Source organism: Furipterus horrens, unplaced genomic scaffold (assembly GCF_987537825.1).
Source record: "Furipterus horrens unplaced genomic scaffold, mFurHor1.1.pri manual_scaffold_4, whole genome shotgun sequence".
NCBI classification, from domain to species: domain Eukaryota; kingdom Metazoa; phylum Chordata; class Mammalia; order Chiroptera; family Furipteridae; genus Furipterus; species Furipterus horrens.
In genome coordinates, this window is record NW_028327174.1 from 69,846,563 (window position 1) to 69,864,356 (window position 17,794).

The 17,794-nt window shown below is 34.9% G+C and overlaps 1 protein-coding gene across 1 annotated transcript in view; it reads left to right on the forward strand.

The window, feature by feature from the left end:
* TRHDE (thyrotropin releasing hormone degrading enzyme) overlaps positions 1–17,794 on the forward strand; it is a 396,580-nt gene that overhangs the window by 367,190 nt on the left and 11,596 nt on the right. Inside the window, exon 16 of the mRNA XM_090275652.1 lies at positions 17,358–17,525. Coding sequence (XP_090131778.1) covers positions 17,358–17,525 — 168 coding nt within the window. The remainder of the gene's footprint in view (positions 1–17,357; positions 17,526–17,794) is intronic.

The window sequence follows — 17,794 nt, forward strand, 5'->3', positions numbered from 1 at the left end:
TTTATCCGTCTGTTGAAAGATATAGATACATCTATAGACATGGATGTGTAAAAATGTATATAGTCTAAGAATTTATGTCTGGAATATACTTTTATATATGTCTCCAGGAAACTTATACAATTCTTTTTTTTTTAATTATTTATCTATTTGTTTGTTTTTTGTTTTGTTTATTTATTTATTTATTTTTAGAGAGAGGGGAAAGGAGAGAGGGAGAGAAACATCACTGTGTGGTTGCTTCTCACTCGCGCCCCCAACTGGGGACCTGACGTGCAACCTAGTCATGTGCCCTGACTGGGAATCAAACCAGCGACACTTGGCTCACAGGCCGACACTCAATCCAGTGAGCCACAGCAGCCAGGCTACAATTCTTAATTTTACGTTAACTCATTTTCCATTAAAGAATACAACCACTTGCATTCTATTTTGCATTATAAAACAGGCAATTTATATTTTAGTTTCAAAATAGTTCTTATGTGTTCAAAGATTTTTACTCAAAGCATATTTTACTACATTCATCAATACTGCCTTTACAAGTCATGTATCTCTTTACCTCCTACCAACACCTGGCATAAAACTGTTGGGATTTTTTTCTGTCAGAAATTTTCTAAGAGTTTAAGAAGGATGCTATAAAGGGTATTCTATTCTCAGTGGATTATGTTAAGTAGCTTAAAACTGATTAACCTGTATTTTTAGCAGTTCACATTTTTACTTGGGTGAGGTAATATAGCATTCTACACTGTAATTTGCTTGTCTAGTTCTTTATTTCACACTACATAGTTGGGACATGGTTAATAGAGAACTTCATACACCCTGAATCCCATTGTAAATGTTCTTATATCAGACCCCCTGAGTTGAGAGGAAAAAATACAGCGGATTACCTACTTGAGGGTACATATTTCTTTTTACTTATATCATATGTTTATGTCACATCGAAGGATGATCACCTTCCTTCCAGCACCTCTCTGTCCTAAGAATTTCATAGTTCAATAGTTATGGCTGGTCACCTTGTTCTGAATTGTTGCCTGTTTAGCCCCAGCCTAGGGACTTAAAAATTGCTCATGAGAATCTTTAAAGCAGAAATTCATATGGGGGTTTCTGGAATGAGTCAAAGATGTCATCATTATTGACATTTTATTATCAATTTATCCCTATAGTTCTTTGAAGCTAAAACTAAAATCTTTTAAGGTGCTGCATTTCTTATTATGATGGACAAAGTGTCGCAGGGCCTGGTTCCCTGTCTGCATTTGGGTAATGGGTTTGTCTGATTAATAGTCAATTTGATTTTTAACTTTTAGTCTGTTCCTAAAATAAAGTATTGTTGCTTATTTTTTTCCCATAGTAATGTCTACTTGATTTGGTTAAGTAGTATTCATTTAGATTCTTAGAGTACTTGATTCAGGTACCTAATATACCTTGAGTCTCTGCCACATCCCTGATATAATAAAATGTACTAGGTGGTGAGCAAAAGGAAATCATTTCTGCCTTCCTGAAGTTTATAGTTCAATGGTAGACCGAGGCTAATCAGACACCGTACTGTAAGATGTTAACTTTATTGAGACCTAGAAGGGAGATTTATATGAAAAGGACAATTTGACCTGACAGAGAGATTGACACTCTTGCAGAGTGACAACTAACCTGTGGTCTACAAGGAAGTTATATGTTCATGAGGCAAAGAGGGAAAAGAGATATTAAATGGAAAGAACAGTATAAAAATGACCTGCATCCTGCACATCATTTCTCAATATTAAAATCTTGCTACTTTCAAAAAGTTCAGCAGATTGGGAAGAATCTGTACTGATCCAAGAGCAACCTTTGGAAGTTTTGTAAAAAAGAAAATACTTTTATAGTTGATCATTTTTTTCCCTGAAAAGAGAGAAGAAAAAAAAAAATCCCTGTTAACTGGTTACGTTCCTTCATCAAAGTTTTAGGGAATCTCACTTCTGAGATTGGAGTTTGGTACCAAACAGAAGTGTTTTGGAAAAGCTATATGAAACAAAGTGAATATATGAAATGTAGTAAGTGTGCTTGCTATTTGAATTCATCATATTGTGAATTTCTCTGTCAAATTGAAAATCTTTTTTCATAACCAGTAATGACTACCTGACAATATTTGCGTTAGTAGAGGTAGATACACACACACACACACACACACACACATATATTTAAAGATTTTATTTTTATTTATTTTTAGAGAGAATGAAAGGGAGGGAGAAAGAGAGGAAGAGAAACATCAATGTGTGGTTGTCTCTTGCGTGCCCCCAACTGAGGACCTGGCCCACAACCCAGGCATGTGCCCTGACTGGGAATCGAACCAGTGACCTTTCAGTTCACAGGCTGGTGCTCAATCCACTGAACCACACCAGCCAGGGCATTAGTAGAGGTCATATATTAAGATTACTTGTGGGGATGTAAAGTAGAGCCTAGAGAATATAGTGAATAATATTATAATAATTATGTATGGTGCTAGAATTACCAGGGGGATTTTTTCATAAATTATATAATTGTCTAACCACTATGCTGTAACCTGAAACAAATATAAAATAGAAAATAAATACATAAAAGATTACTTAAGTAATGTCTACACCTGCACATGAAAGAGGGCTTTATTATCTCTCTTCTCCTTAAGCTTCTCTGGAATCACACTCAAAGTACCAATTTTCCTTACCATTTGGAGAAGTCAATGCATGTTACTCAGTTCAGCCCATTCTGGGGTAAATATTTGATTGAATGTCCTATTGAGACACTAACTAATCTAGATGTATCTTTAATTTACTTCTGTTGTAGCAGGGACAGTAATTGCTTCAAAAGCTAATATAACTCCAGTAAGTGCATATTTCTCTTTATTTTTTATTGTCACATTTAGTTTGTAATGTACATGCATTAATGCTTTTAAATTCTAATTTACAATGCAGAAATTATTATATACTTATTTTTCTTTTCCCAGAACATTTGGCTTTTTTCCTGACATTTTACTTAAAAAAAATTATATTAGTAGCTATGCATAAAGGCAAATGGTCAATAGTATTTTCTCAAGGTGTTGTAATTTTTACAGAAGTTTGCTTTTGAAGGTGACCTGATTTCATTTAATTTCTTTTCCTTTTCAGTATAATTGGCTTTTCTCTTATTTCTGCTAATGATAATTTTTCTGCCATGTTAATATTGTTTTCCTAATATGATACCAATTTCAAGCATAAGACTATTGAACATTTGTGTCATTTATGAAAATATATGATGCCTGTTGATTATAGAATAGCTGTCTTTTAACTGCCTGTTTGTCATTGTACAAGTGCTAAGTGAATATAGGTTTACATGGATAATGCAGGGAGTAATGCTGATTAAACTTACAATAGAAAACACAATTAGTCACTAAGCCAGAGCTGAGCACCAACAAAAATATTGAAGTTTACAAAAGATTTTTACTTACTTACGGGTAGTAGATTACACTGATAAATTCAGATTAAAGGAGTATAAGGTTTATTATAACTACTGCCAACCTCTATAAAGAAGAAATTACCTCCATGTTTTCCCAAAATAATGTAAGCATTGCTATTAGCACTGAGATTCATTCAGCAGCATCAACATTTCCTTTTTATTCTTCCTCTTATGATTAAGACTTAGGGCTGATTGTTTATATATAATTTCTACATCAAAAGAAAGTGAAAATAATTTGTCTTCTTTCTAATGATAGTGTGATAACATTTACTTAACATTGTGAAAATGTTGATAAAAAATGTCCCGTAAGCATCAAATATTGTTTTGTGACATATACAGGGATGGGCAAAAGTAGGTTTACAGTTGTTTATGTAGCAAATAATACACTAATTCATAAATAATGATACAAGAATAAACTTTTGGATACTCATATCTGTAAACCTACTTTTGCCCACCTGTATGTGTGTGTGTGTATATATCTCAAAATATCTGAAGGTGAGAAAGAACTGATAACTTATAATTTATTGGCAATAACAGTATTTATTTTTCTCAGTTATATCACATCCCAATGAAAAATATGCCTTCTAAAGATTACTTTGGAACTTTTCATGCACTCTTGCCATTCCCCTTGTCACCAAAACCCAGACTGGTTGATTTTTCAAATTTTTTTTTTCTTATATAACAAGACTAGATTCTTAAAGAAAGAAGGAACTCCTGCCATTTGCAACAACGTGGATGGAACTAGAGAGAATTATGCTTAGTGAAATAAGCCAGGCAAAGAAAGAAAAATACCATATGATATCACCTAATACAGGAAACTAAAGAACAACACAAACAAAGGAACTAAATAGAACAAAGAGCAGAATAGCAGTCAATAGGGGGGAGGGGAGAGGGAGAGAAGGGGGATAAGTAAGGGAAGGGATTAGTCAAAGAACCCGTATAAAAGACTCATGGACATGGACAACGGGGAGGGATATGATTGCGGGAGAGAGGGTGGGTTGGGTGGGGGAGAGAAATTAGGGGAAAAAGGGACAACTGTAATTGAAAAACCAAAATAAAAAAAAAATAAAAAAGAAAAAAAAAACTATTATTAATTAACAAATTAAATTACAAAATTTAATTATATCTATCCTTTTCCCTTGAAAAATATGTATGAGTTTGACTGCTTTCTCATGGGGGCAAGGGTGGGGTGGTCAAAGTATGTTTCAGTGAATCCATAGAAACATCTAGGGTTTGATATGAATAAGAACACTTCGCTTTTTAAAAAGCACACCTTTTTCTTGTATAGTGAACCTGTCAGTTAAAACTATAAAAAATAAAGAACTGCACATTGATTAATATATAGACACAGACACATGCACACAAACAGATACACACACCTAAAGGGTAAAACCTACTTTGGAAAAAATAAAATCTATTTTTAGTTGGAAGACTTTCAAGTGAAAATTACATTACTTAATACCTACTCATGGAAGCAAAGTGGTTATAATTAAATAATTAACTAAATTGTTATAGTTAATTCTTCCCAGGCTGGAGAATCAGCCTCTTAACCTCATTAACCTTTTTAAAAAACTTTTATTGAATTTATTGGAGTGACATTGGTTAATTAAATTATATAGGTTTCAGGTGTACAGTTCATGAATACCTCATCTGTGTATTGTATTGTGTTCACCACCCAAAGTCCTTTTCTTCCATTACCATTTAGCCACCCTTTACCCACTTCTACCTCCCCCGACTCCCCTTTCCTGTTGGTAATCATCATACTGTTGTCTGTGTCTATCAGCTTTTCTTTTTACTTAATACTTTCACCTTTTTCATACAGCCTCCCAAGCCCCTCCCTTCTCAGAGCCATCAGTCTTTTTTCTGTATCTGTGAGTCTTTATATTTTGTTTATTTTGTCAATTAGATTCCACATATAAGTAACATCGTATGGTATTTGTCTTTCTCTGACTGGCTTATTTCACTTAGCATAATACTCTCCAGATCCATCTGTGCTGTCGCAAAGGTAAGATTTTCTTGCTTTTTACTGCTGAATAGTATTCCACTGTGTAAATGTACCAGAGCTTTTTTTTCCCCCTCATCTACTGATGGGCACCTGGGCAGCTTCTAATTATTGGCCATTGTAAATAACACTGAAATGATCATAGGAGTGCATATATTCTTTTAAATCAGAATTTCAGGTTTCTTCTAATATATTTCCAGAAGTTAAATCATTGGGTTATAATGCAGTTCTATTTTTAATTTTTTGAGGAAACTCCATACTGTTTTCCACAGTGTTTGCAACAGTCTGTAGTCCTGCCAAAAGTACAAAAGGGTTTCCCTTTCTCCAGATTCTCACCAGCACTTGTTTGTTGGTAACAATTCTGACAGGTGTGAGGTGATATCTCATTGTGGTTTTAATTTGGATTCCTCTGATGATTAATGGGGTTGAGCATTTTTTCATATGTCTATTGGCTATCTGTATATACTCTTTGGAGAAGTGTCTATTCAGGTCCTTTGCCCATTTTTTAAGTGTATTATTTATTTGTTTTGTTTTTAGTGTTGAGTTGTATGAGTTCTTGATAAATTTTGAATATTAACTATCAGTGTATCATTGCTTGAATATTGTTCACCATTCAGTGGATTGTCTTTTTCATTTTGTTGATGGTTTCCTTTGCTGTGCAAAATTTTTTTAGGTTGATGTAGTCCCCTTTGATTTTTTCTTTTGTTTCTCTTGCCTGAGACATATCAGAACAAATATTGCTATGAGAAATGTCTATAGATTTCCTTTTAAGATTTTTATGGTTTTGAGTTATACATTTAAGTCTTTAATCCATTTTTGTTTATTCTTGTGTATGGAGTAAGAAGGTGGTCTAATTTCAAAATATTTGGCATGTATCTGTTCAATTTCCTAACACCATTTATTGAATAGACAATCTTAACTGCATTTTATGTTCTAGCCTCTTTTGATAAGGCATGGGTTTATTTCTGAGCTCTCTCTTCTTTTCTTCATGAGTCTGGTTAAAGGTTTGTCAATCTTGTTCACCTTTTCAAAAATTACTTCTTGGTTTCATTGATCTTTTGTATTATTATTTGTTTAGACTCTATTTTATTTTTGCTCCAATCTTTTATTATTTTTTTCTTATATTCATTTTGGGCTTTGTTTCTTGTTCCTTTTCTAGTTCCTTTAAGTGTAAAGTTAGATTGTTTATTTGAGATTTTTCTTGTTTCTTGTGGTAGGAACCTCAGTAATCTTGACAGTGCATAGGAAATGAAGGTAAACCACACTTGCCCTGTGCCCTCACATTCATAAATGTAGTGCTTTGGTAGATACAATAAATCTATGTAATTTAAAACCTTTGCATAAGAAACACAAAGGACAATGACTGTTGCTATAAAGTATACTAAGCAACAGGAGTTCTTTTGCTGAGGTGGGACCCAATGGCATCCAATGGAGTTTTTGTGAACATTCCTGCCTGGGTTATGACTTGAATGAGAGCAAGTGCTTATGGATTTTCTATTGTAACTGATATGCTATTCCTATTATTCTCTTTAATTTTCTTTTTCAGATTTAATGTGTTTTATTGATTAAAATATTACATTTGTGCCAATTTCCCTTCCCTCTGCTCCCCTCCACCCGGTGGCCCCCCTCCCTCCAGTTGTCCCCCCCTTTTAGATTATGTCCATTAGTTGTGCATACAGTTCCTCCCAATCTCTCTCCGTCTATTCCATTCCCTCCTACCATGATCCCCAATTCCTATATCATCTCCCTCCCTCTCCCCACTCCCCCTCCCTGTTGACCTCCCCCCACTATGCTTCCCTTACCCACAGTTCCTTTTCCACTCTCATTGCCTGTTTCGTTTGCCTTTGTTTCATCTCCCTAGCTTCTGTTTTTTAAACCAGTCCCTTTAACATCTCATATAACAGTGGTTTGGATCTAATGAACTCTTTCAGTTTTATTTTGTCCTGGAAACACTTTCTCTGTCCTTCTATTCTGAATGACAATTTCGCTGGATAGAGTATTCGTGGTTGTAGGTTTTGGATTTTCATTACTTTGAATATTTCTTGCCAGTCCCTTCTTGCCTGTAGTGTTTCCCTTGAGAAGTCAGCTGATAGTCTAATTGGGACCCCTTTGTACATAATTCTTTTCTTCTCTCTTGCTGCTTTTAAGATTCTCTCCTTATCCTTAATTTTTGACATTTTGATTATAATGTGTCTTGGAGTGGTTCTCCCTGGGTCCAGTCTCTTGGGAACTCTCCTTGCTTCCTGGACCTGCATGTTTATTCCCTTCCCCAAGTCTGGGAAGTTCTCCTTTATTATATTTTCACTCAATTTTTCAAGTTCTAGTTCATCTTCCTCATTCTCTGGCAAACCAATGATTCTTATGTTGGGCCTTTTATAGCTGTCCCAGAGGTTTCTGATCCTCTCATTGTTGCTTCCTATTTCCTCTCGCTGCATTGGTTGACTGCTTGTTCCTTCTCCATATTCCAGTTTGTTGAAATGAACTCTGGATTCCTCACCATCTGTCTCGTATGTGGTTTTGTTCCTTTCGTTATGAAAGTTTTTCGCTTCTTTCATATCTTTTTCCTGCTCTTTTGTGAATTCTGTAAGCCACCTGATAACAATGGCCCAGAACTGAGCCTCTGACAGGTTTCTTATCTGTTCATCTGTCAGATTCTCTCTCTGCTGTCTGGTGAGTTGTGCCACCGGGATCTCTATATTTGTCTGCCACATTTTGACAGATGCGTTTTGTTTTCCTGGGCTGGCTGTCCGGGGCGGTGCCTGTGTACGCGTCACAAATTAGCGACCAGTGCCTGTCTGCGACCTATTTCGCAGCCCTGTGGTGCTTTCTTTGGGGGCGGGGGTCCAAGATGGATTCACACAGTTATTCAGCTAGGAGACCGGGATCCGTCCTCCCGCCCCCCTGGGCCTCACTGTTCAAGGCGATGCGGTGGCTGCTTTCCCCAGCGCCGGGGTCTCGCACTGCCAGGGCCTTGATTGCCTCCGGGATTTTTCGCCGCCCCGCCCGCCGCTCCGCAAACAGCGCTGCCCTCTTTAACTCTTACCTGCCCAAATGGCACCGCTGGTTTATAACTTCATATGTTGGGCTTCCGTGTAGTTTTATTTTCTGGAATTTCTAGTTATCCTTTGTTTTGAAGTAGTTGTATTCCTCTATAGTTGTTGAGGGAGACCTAGCGTGTCCGTCTAAGCCTCCATCTTGGCCGGAAGTCCTCTTTAATTTTTTTTATTTTTTTAACTTTATATTTATTGTTGACACTATTACAGATGTTCTCATTTTCCTTTCCTTTGCCCACCTCCACCCAGCTTCACACACTTTTCCCTCTGCTCATCACACACTGTTTTCTGTGTCTATGGGTTATGTATATAAGTTCTTTGGCTAATCTCTCCACCTCCTTTCATCCCCTCCCCTCACCACACCCCTTTAACAGCTATCAGTCTGTTCTATGTATTATCTATGCCTCTTTGTTATCTTAATAGTCAACTTAAAGTACTGATTCCTAAGTATTGTAGTTCAGACACACGCACACACACACACACATTATATCTCATATCGCAACAAGTATTTAGATTTACAGTGCTTTGACTAGAGCTGAGTGAAGAAGATTAAATATTCATGGATCAGGATAGAGCAAATTTTTTAAGTCATGGATAATAGACACGCAATGATCAGGAAACAGTTTATTTCATTTTTAACATGCATTTATAAATAGGGCAATTTATCGGCTATTTCACAATTTCTACTACCATTGTATACCTCCTTGATTTTGAATTATGTTATATTCTCAGAGATATTTACACTAGTACCCCACTGCTCACTGTTTTAGAGTGAGTCATCATAGATATCTCAATTTTTTACTTTTGTTATAAAGCATTTTGATTTTGTGAAGCTCTTTTGGGGTATAATTGATTTTGGATATCATAAGTGTTCTGTGTTGTGAAATTTTAAATAACAATGGCCTAGGCTTTTCAATAGAATGTATTTATAATCCAAGACAAAACAATTTTTAGGTCAGTCACAAATTCTTCTCTAATTGTTTGCTCCCCTCCCTTCACATTTTTGTAAATCTTTGTCATGCCTGTCATTGTCATCATCACTCTGGATTTTGGGGCTTCTCTGTACATTTATCACTTGTGTTCTTTCTTTGCTTCTACCTTTTCTTTAATGTCTCCTGTTTGTCTTCTTCTTTTTGATGTTCTCTGGATTACTTGGTTTCCTATCTTCTTGTGTCTTAGCCATTATATTTATAAAGTGGTCTGATAGCCCTGGTACTTTGCCTTTATCATCCTTCTCCCTTCCCACCCAGTAAAAATAATAGCTGCTTATACATGGGACTTACAAGTTTAAAATATAATTTCATATAATTTCAGCATACCTAAAATGAACATCCCATTTGAAGTATATGTATTTTAATTATAAAAGCCATTCTGAAGTAGTGTAGTTATTTTAAAATATAATCTTTTGATGTTTTAGGGATATTAAGGGTTAAAAATCACCACCCCCCCTTCTCAGCAGTCCTTTTTTCATTCCATATAAAGAGAAAAGTATATGCCTCTTTGCAAATATGCAAAATGAAAATATGAAGAGGTATTGAATATCATTTCAGAACAGTAGTTTTAAATGTAGTTGGTCTATTCTCCACCAGGTTTCCCCAACTCTATATTTTGAGCTCTGAAGTGCTGTACAGACCAGTTTTGAACTGCTTTTTCTATTAATCAGAGACTTTAGTATTTCTTTCGGCTATGCTTAAGTTTTGATGGGCATAAACAACCGCTATTGGCTCTGCTGAGAGGACTCCGTAGGATCATGGCAGCTCAGCCTGCTGCCTGTCAGTGCCTAGCTCACAGCACCCTCCTCTAGTGCCCTTTCCCCTGGTCACTGCGCATTTCACATGGCATTCTGTTCCTCCTTTGCGAGGGCCATTGCAGAGATATCAAGGAACAGTGTTTCTTCTGGTTGCCAGGGTTTTTATGTTGAATCAGTGGTATATTTGATTGACAAATATACTAATATAATTAGGTGGGATTATAAAAGAGTATTTTATTGTAATGCCTTAAACTTGAGATGTATTGTCAGTCTAATTTTTATAATTACTCATTCACTTTTAGTGAGCTTAAAAACTTTATTTCTACTTTTCTTTTAGCCTAGTACTCGTTTAGAAAATGTAGGAATATTTGCTGTCATTTCATCCTAATAAAAATAGTAATAAAAATAATGAGGAGGAGGAATGTCATTACCACACACTGAGACAATTTTCTTTGTCCCTTGCACTTGGCTATGCACAGCATTTTGGTAAAGCCCATACTGAGCCTTTGATGTGAAATAGGCATTGTACCAAGCACTGGATAAATATGATCTCATTTAATCATTGTAATACATGTAAGGAATTATTATCCCCATTTTCCAGATAAGGACACTTGACACCTAAGTGCAAAAAGTCACACATTCCTTCTCAATAACTTTGTTTTATTCAAGGTGCCTTTCTTAGCAGAAGCCAAGGGTCTAAGGAATGGAGATAGAATGAGAGACAACAGTAGGGGACGCTATAACAGAGTCTGGTCTGTTAACTTCATGGATTGTCTGCCCTGGAAGAAGAGTATTAGTACCTGTAAGGCAGGACGAGATTTACAGTGTTGGCGAGGAAGCCTGAACCAAACCTGTCTTTTAATTTCTAGTTAGATTAGGAAAACAATCTTTCAAATTAATTAACTGCAAATTAATTAAAATTAATGAAATGGTAGACCACAGTCTATATCAATGGCATGTATAGTGCCGCTGAAAGAAAGACGTGCTCTTATAGAGGCTAGTAATTTGAAATTTTTCTCATTGTCTTTGAAAATAATTAAAACCACATTTCAATGTTAATATAATTGCTAATAAAAAAAAATCTTGTACTAACAGAACAGAGAGGGACCTTAGAACACATGTACTTTGGCCTTATCCAATTAGGACGAAAAATTAAGTCCAAAACAATGACCTTGGCTTGCCCAGTCCAACAGGCAGTTATTGGCCAAAATTTATATTTTAAAATAGTGTGAATTTTTTTTTTTCTTTGACAAATAATAGTTTCCTTTGGGAGATATTTTAAGTGTATCATCAGAATTATTTCTACACCTTATTCAATAGCATATTTGTATATTGAAATTATTTTATTTCAATAATAAGAGAATCTTCTTTTTACAAATGGAATTATACATTTACTTATTTCCAAAATAATAAGTTATTAAATTATTAAATTTGAAATATATGAGTTATGAAAGCAAAGGCTAATGATCTATAATCCCCAAACTCAGAAGCAAATGCTGCTAATATTCTCTTGTTTATACTCTGTCTCTCTTTCTAACATGCATATTATGCATATTATGTTTTTGAAAAACATAACACAATTGTATTGAATATTATATACATATTATATTGTCTTTAACAATATACTTAATTATGTTAAATAATATATTTACCATGTTATTGAATATTAATCTGTGATATCATTCATAGCTGCTATTTTTATCTTAAAACAGTCTCATTATTTTAGATGAACCCTGATATTTTACCTTAAAAAACAATGCAGCAACAAAAATTCTCATAGCAAAATATTTGGAAAATTTTTTTCTTTTTAAAAAAAGTATATTTTATTGAATATGTTGTTACAGTAGTTCCATTTTTTCCCCCTTTGCTCCCCTCTGCCCAGTACCCTCCTTCTCTCCTGCAGTCCCACCCCCCTTAGTTCATGTCCATGGGTCATGCATATAAGTTCTTTGGCTTCACCCTTTTCTATATTATTCTTAACTTCCCCCTGTCCATTTTGTACCAACCGATTATGCTTCTCAATCCCTGCACCATTTCCCCATTTCTCCCCCTCTCCCTTCAAATGCTCTCCATACTTATGATTCTGTTCCTATTTTGGTTTGCTTAGTTGGATTTTGTTTTTATTTTTTAGATTCAGTTGTTGATCGTTGTGAGTTGGAAATTTTTCTTATTACTTATCTTAATTTATCAATCTACTTCACCATTTTCCTTTTAATAACTAAAATACCAGTTTACTATGATTTAAAATATTAGTTCCATTTCACCATTATTATTTAACTCAGTAAAAATTTTTTCTAAAATATGTATGCCTTTATTTTTCTATTTACTTTCTTTTGACTTCTACCCCAAACATTTAAGTTTTAGGCACTTGCTTTTGTCAAGGTAAAACAGGTTAAACTTATCACCAAAATACAAAAATAAATTATTTTACAATGATATAATGAACTTTTATGCTTTAAAACTTGTTCATACAAATGAATTCTGTCATGATCCTATTCAAATAGAGAACAAAATGTAAAATATAGTAGAAGTTACACTAATTAGCTATTCGTTTCTGCAATATTAGTATCCTAGGGAAGAAAACTAAAATAAAGACACTTCCTTTTGGCTAAGCACTACCCCATTTATCTCATATAAAGGCAGCTAGAAAAGACGAGCTCCCTGCTTGTATGTATGATGTATACTATACCTGGAGGAAAACAAGCACATCTTTCCTTCCTAGATGATAAAATTCCATGAGATGGTTTACTTCCGAGACAGCAGTTAAATAGAAATGACCGTGGGGATGTTCACATTTTCATAAACAGGCTCCATGTTCTTGAGAAGGGGCCCACTCTCCCTGCAATCCTGACATCAAGAATCTCACAGGACTCATTTGTACCGATCATAACTATGGGTTCTGTGGGCTTACCAGCTCATGCTTTACAAACAAATGAGCTTTTTCATTTGTTCCTAATGACTTTGGTTTATACAATGAGATCTTAAACTGTCCCCAGAGCAATTATTTTGCTAAAATGTTATTAGAACATCTTTACAAATTTAGCAACAAAGGGGGGTTTCATTAACAAAGGAAATCATTGAGAACCAAGGGCCCTTGGCAAATGCTGCACTCACAGATTTTGTTTTATTCTCAGTGAGGAGTACAAATAATCTTTGAATTATACATTGATTCTTTATCTGATGGGTGGATTAGGAAGATGAGGGGTTAATGAGGTGGAAAGAGATGCTAGGAAAACTTAAGAGGTATTCTTCTCTGACTAACCAGCTCTGTCCTTCCTCTTTTAAGGAGCTTTATTAGCCGTAAGCAATGCAAACCTCCTAGCATCTGCTAATAGAGCCCTTTCTTTCCTGAGAGTGAGGGGATTCGTAGCACAGACTAAAGTCTCTTTTTCAATGGGCAATCACATATGTATGTCTCATTTTCATGGTAATCAAATTTGATACACCTGCTATGCACAGAAGGACAGCCACTGACAAACGGGCAACTTGACCTGCAGCATCTTGCAGATCACATCCAAATTGTGTGGTCTTTCTCTTCATTCGTGGGTGCAGCTTCAGGTATGGAATCTGCCCCTATTCTGGGCAGCTTTGCTTTCAAAGACTTCCTTTGTCCAGAGCAATTTTTGTGAGATTCTTTCAAAATGCTCTGTCTGTCATTTCATTCAACACTTTATTGCTGTGCTCCCTTTCAGTATTTCTTTTCCTCGCTCTGTGTATGTTCTTAAATACACAGCTAGCCTCTATCAGTGTCCCACAGGTGGCATTTTAACAAGGATCACTTCCGTGAACAGAATAGATACCTATTCTTGGAAAAACAGTCTTGCCAACATTGAATAAGTCTCAAAGATGACTGATTAAGCTGTGTACAAGAAATAATTAAAAAAGAGGTTAGAGGTGACATCTGCAGCCAGTTCGGTACTATGAGAATTATAGGTTGGATGCATTGGTATACTTGGCAATCCATTGGGTAGGTCCAGGGGTTGGTGGTAGTACTTTCATAAAGGATATACTATTTTTTAATTTAAAGTTTTTCTTGTTTTTACTTTTTGTCAGATAGTGTTTTATTAAACAACAAAAATCAGAATTCATTGACAATTATCTGATTATTACTACTAATAGAAATTAATATATTTTATTTTCATTGTTATTAGCCATCTCTAACCTGATGTAAATAAGAATGACTTTCATGTACAGAATATCCTGGTTCTCAACTTAGTATATAGTTGCTACAGGGCAGTATACCCTCTCTCAAAACGGAGTTTATAATAGAGATCTCATATTATTATACAGACTAGATAAGTTAAAATGTGTAACGAAACATAGTATTGCAGAGAAGTGTTATTTTCTACCTCTGATGCCCCTTTAGCCAATGTCCCAGGCTTTGCACTGTCCACTCATTTATTCATTTACATATGCATCTTATACAGTTCAGCAGCAGCCAGTAACAGCTGCTGAGTAACAAGCATATGGACTGTTGCTAGTAACTATAGTATATGGCATTCAAGTTATTTCTAATGAACATAGTTTAATGTTTTCTTTTTTCTTTCGCCTTTTTAATATTTCTGTATGCCTTTTCTACTTGAAACCATTTCTGCTTGAGACTAGTTTCATAAGTGGTAGCCAACCTAAATCAATGGGTTCTATTCCTACACTTTCTCTGGCTCTCTCTGATATTTTACTAGCTTAATGAATTTCAATTAGAAAGTAAACTGTTACTCTTAGGTCTAATATTAAGAAAATACGCAGTGGTTGGTGACTTGATGATTATAGTAGACATTTTATTATTATTTCTTGTAAATATTGTATTGATTTCTTTGACAAAGTCATGAAAATAATACAGTGTTGTGCTCTGTAGCCTGCAATTTTTGGAAGAAAAATTTTCTAGCTGTTGCTTTAGAGAAAGACTAGATGTTTTAGCTTTCTTATTGCAGTTAGTGAACATGGAGGCCTCTTTGTAATTTTATGTTGTATTTACCAGGATTGATACAGTCTTCAAAATGTGGTGGCAGTGTTTTATCCTAGGCACTTTCAGGTGTGCTGTGTGGCAAGCAAGTGATATATAGAGCAGGAAGCATAAGGTTTCTCCAACCATTGGGAGACTATTGTTGGTGCTTTCTTTAAGGGGGGCTAGGGCTAAGAGGGAAAAGAGGAAAAGATGTGAAGGTCTTTGCTGGTTTCTTCTGATGTCTCTATTACTTTTGTTTTTTAAAAAAAATCAATTAAACAAACAAACAAAGAAAGAGAATAAAGGCATCAGTCAGCAAAGTTAAAGTAACTTTTTTTCCAAACTTTAATTACATGCAGGAAGAGACAGAGTAATACCACTTTAGCTAATTCTGGGAACCATGAATTTTGTATGATACTTCTAACAACTTTACTGATCTGGTATCCTGATACACAATCCTCAATAATCTGGATGGAGCCCTACTCAGCTGCTTAACAAAACAAGATGAAGATCATTCTACTGATAGTCATACAGACACTTTCTCCTTTCACCAGATACTTCTTTAACCATAGCACTATTTTAACCATCAACCTAAATCTTTAGAAAGGATTGTTTCATCTTATTATCCATAGAAATCACTTGTTATTAACTACATTCAATTTATAAATGAGAAGTTTTAATAATAGATTACTGAATAGTGCACAAAACAGATATGCATTTTAACTTCTTTAAAGTATTGGAGTATTCTTTCAGAGAACTGAATTTTTAAAATGTGGGGTATACAAGGTTTATCCAGAAGGTATCAAGTCATGTAATATTAAAAATACAGCCATTATTGAAGAAGATACAAGAAACATTGTACATAGGACAATGACACCTCAGTCCCCTTCGAAGTAGGCACCTTGGGACATCACTGTTCTCCCAATCACCATCAGCTGCCCCATCATATTTTCCTGAATCTTACCAATGGTCTGAAATCTCTTACGTTTCAAAGGTGATTTTAGTTTTGGGAAAAGCCAGAAGTCAGAGGGTGCCAAATGTGGGCTGTTAGGGGGGCTGAATCACATGATTGATTTGATGTTTCACCAAAATGCTGTACAAGATGTGATGCACAACGAGGTGCATTGTTGTGCTAAAGCTGCCAGTCACCAGTTGCCCATAGCTGAATCATCCAAATAGTTTCCATGGAGAAATGTTTAAGTTTAACATAAAATTTGATGCAGATTCATTGCTCTACTCTCTCAGTCATATTGAATGCAATGGCCACACAGTACACATGCTCACTCAATAGCGTCTACCGCCCCCACTGACTAGTACAGTGAAGTCATCATTTTTAACGCATGTGCATTCCAGTCCACTCTCCTTGGCTGCCAGGTTACATAATGTCACACAAGTGTTCTCATTATAATTGCTGAACCTTTTCCAGGCAGACCTCCTATATTAAAACGTGAAAGAAGAATACTTAGTAAAAAATTGCTATGGCAAAGTACATATGAGAATTTAGAAGTTATAAATAACCAAGATTGATTAAATCCACTAACAGTTTCCCACTGTATTTTGGCGTCAAAGACAACTTTAGTGTATTTTTTAACCTTTGTAAATAAAAAAAAGAACTTATTTTCTCAAAATTTAAAACATAATTTATTTGTTTATTATCTATATTCATAATCTTTTAGGTTCCAAAATTTGGAGAGTTATCTGAGAACAATAATTTTTAAAAATTATCTAAGGATTTAGGAAAAAATGTTTCTGTTTAATCCAAATTAGTCAGTCAATCTTTTGAATCAATGCTTGTTTGTCATTCTTGAGTCTACCAATTATGAGAGAAAAATCTTTGGTTGATAAGTCTGTTAATGTTGGTAGAAAAATAAAGCACTTTATTTTATTGGTTTCTTAAGCTTTTGTGTTCCAATTTTTATTTAAAGATAGTTTCAAGAGTAGAAAAAAATTTCATTCAAAACTACCTTTAAGTAAAATACATTAATTATTTTATTCATTCAGTCACCAATATTTTTGAATAATGTTATTGTATAGTTTTAGTCTTGGTCAGATAAACTCTAATTAACAAAATCATCTTTTTCAAAACTGACTGCCATGAAGCAACATCCATCTTTATTTTCAGTACTATGAAGCATTTAGTTAACAGAAAACCACCATGTGTTGCTTCTTCTTTAGAATACCACTGAATGTTAGAGACATCGTCTACTGTACAGGAGTTTCACTGCTAGATGAGGATGTCTGGGAATTCATATGGATGAAATTCCACTCCACCACAGCCGTTTCTGAGAAGAAAATATTATTGGAAGCCTTAACTTGCAGTGATGACAGGAATTTATTAAATAGGTGGGTCAATTAATGTTCTAAACATATTTGTGTAATGAAAGTATTCTTGCCCTGGCCAGGCATCTCAGTTGGTTAGAACATCATCCAGATATGCCAAGGCTGTGGGTTTAATCCCTGGTCAGGGCATATACAAGAATCAACCAATGAATGCATAAATAAGTGGAACAACAAATCAATGTTTCTCTCTCTCCCCCTCCATTCTCTCTAAAATTAATAAATAAAAGTTTAATAAAATATTCTTTGTTAAGCTGTTCTAAAATTGTTTCTAT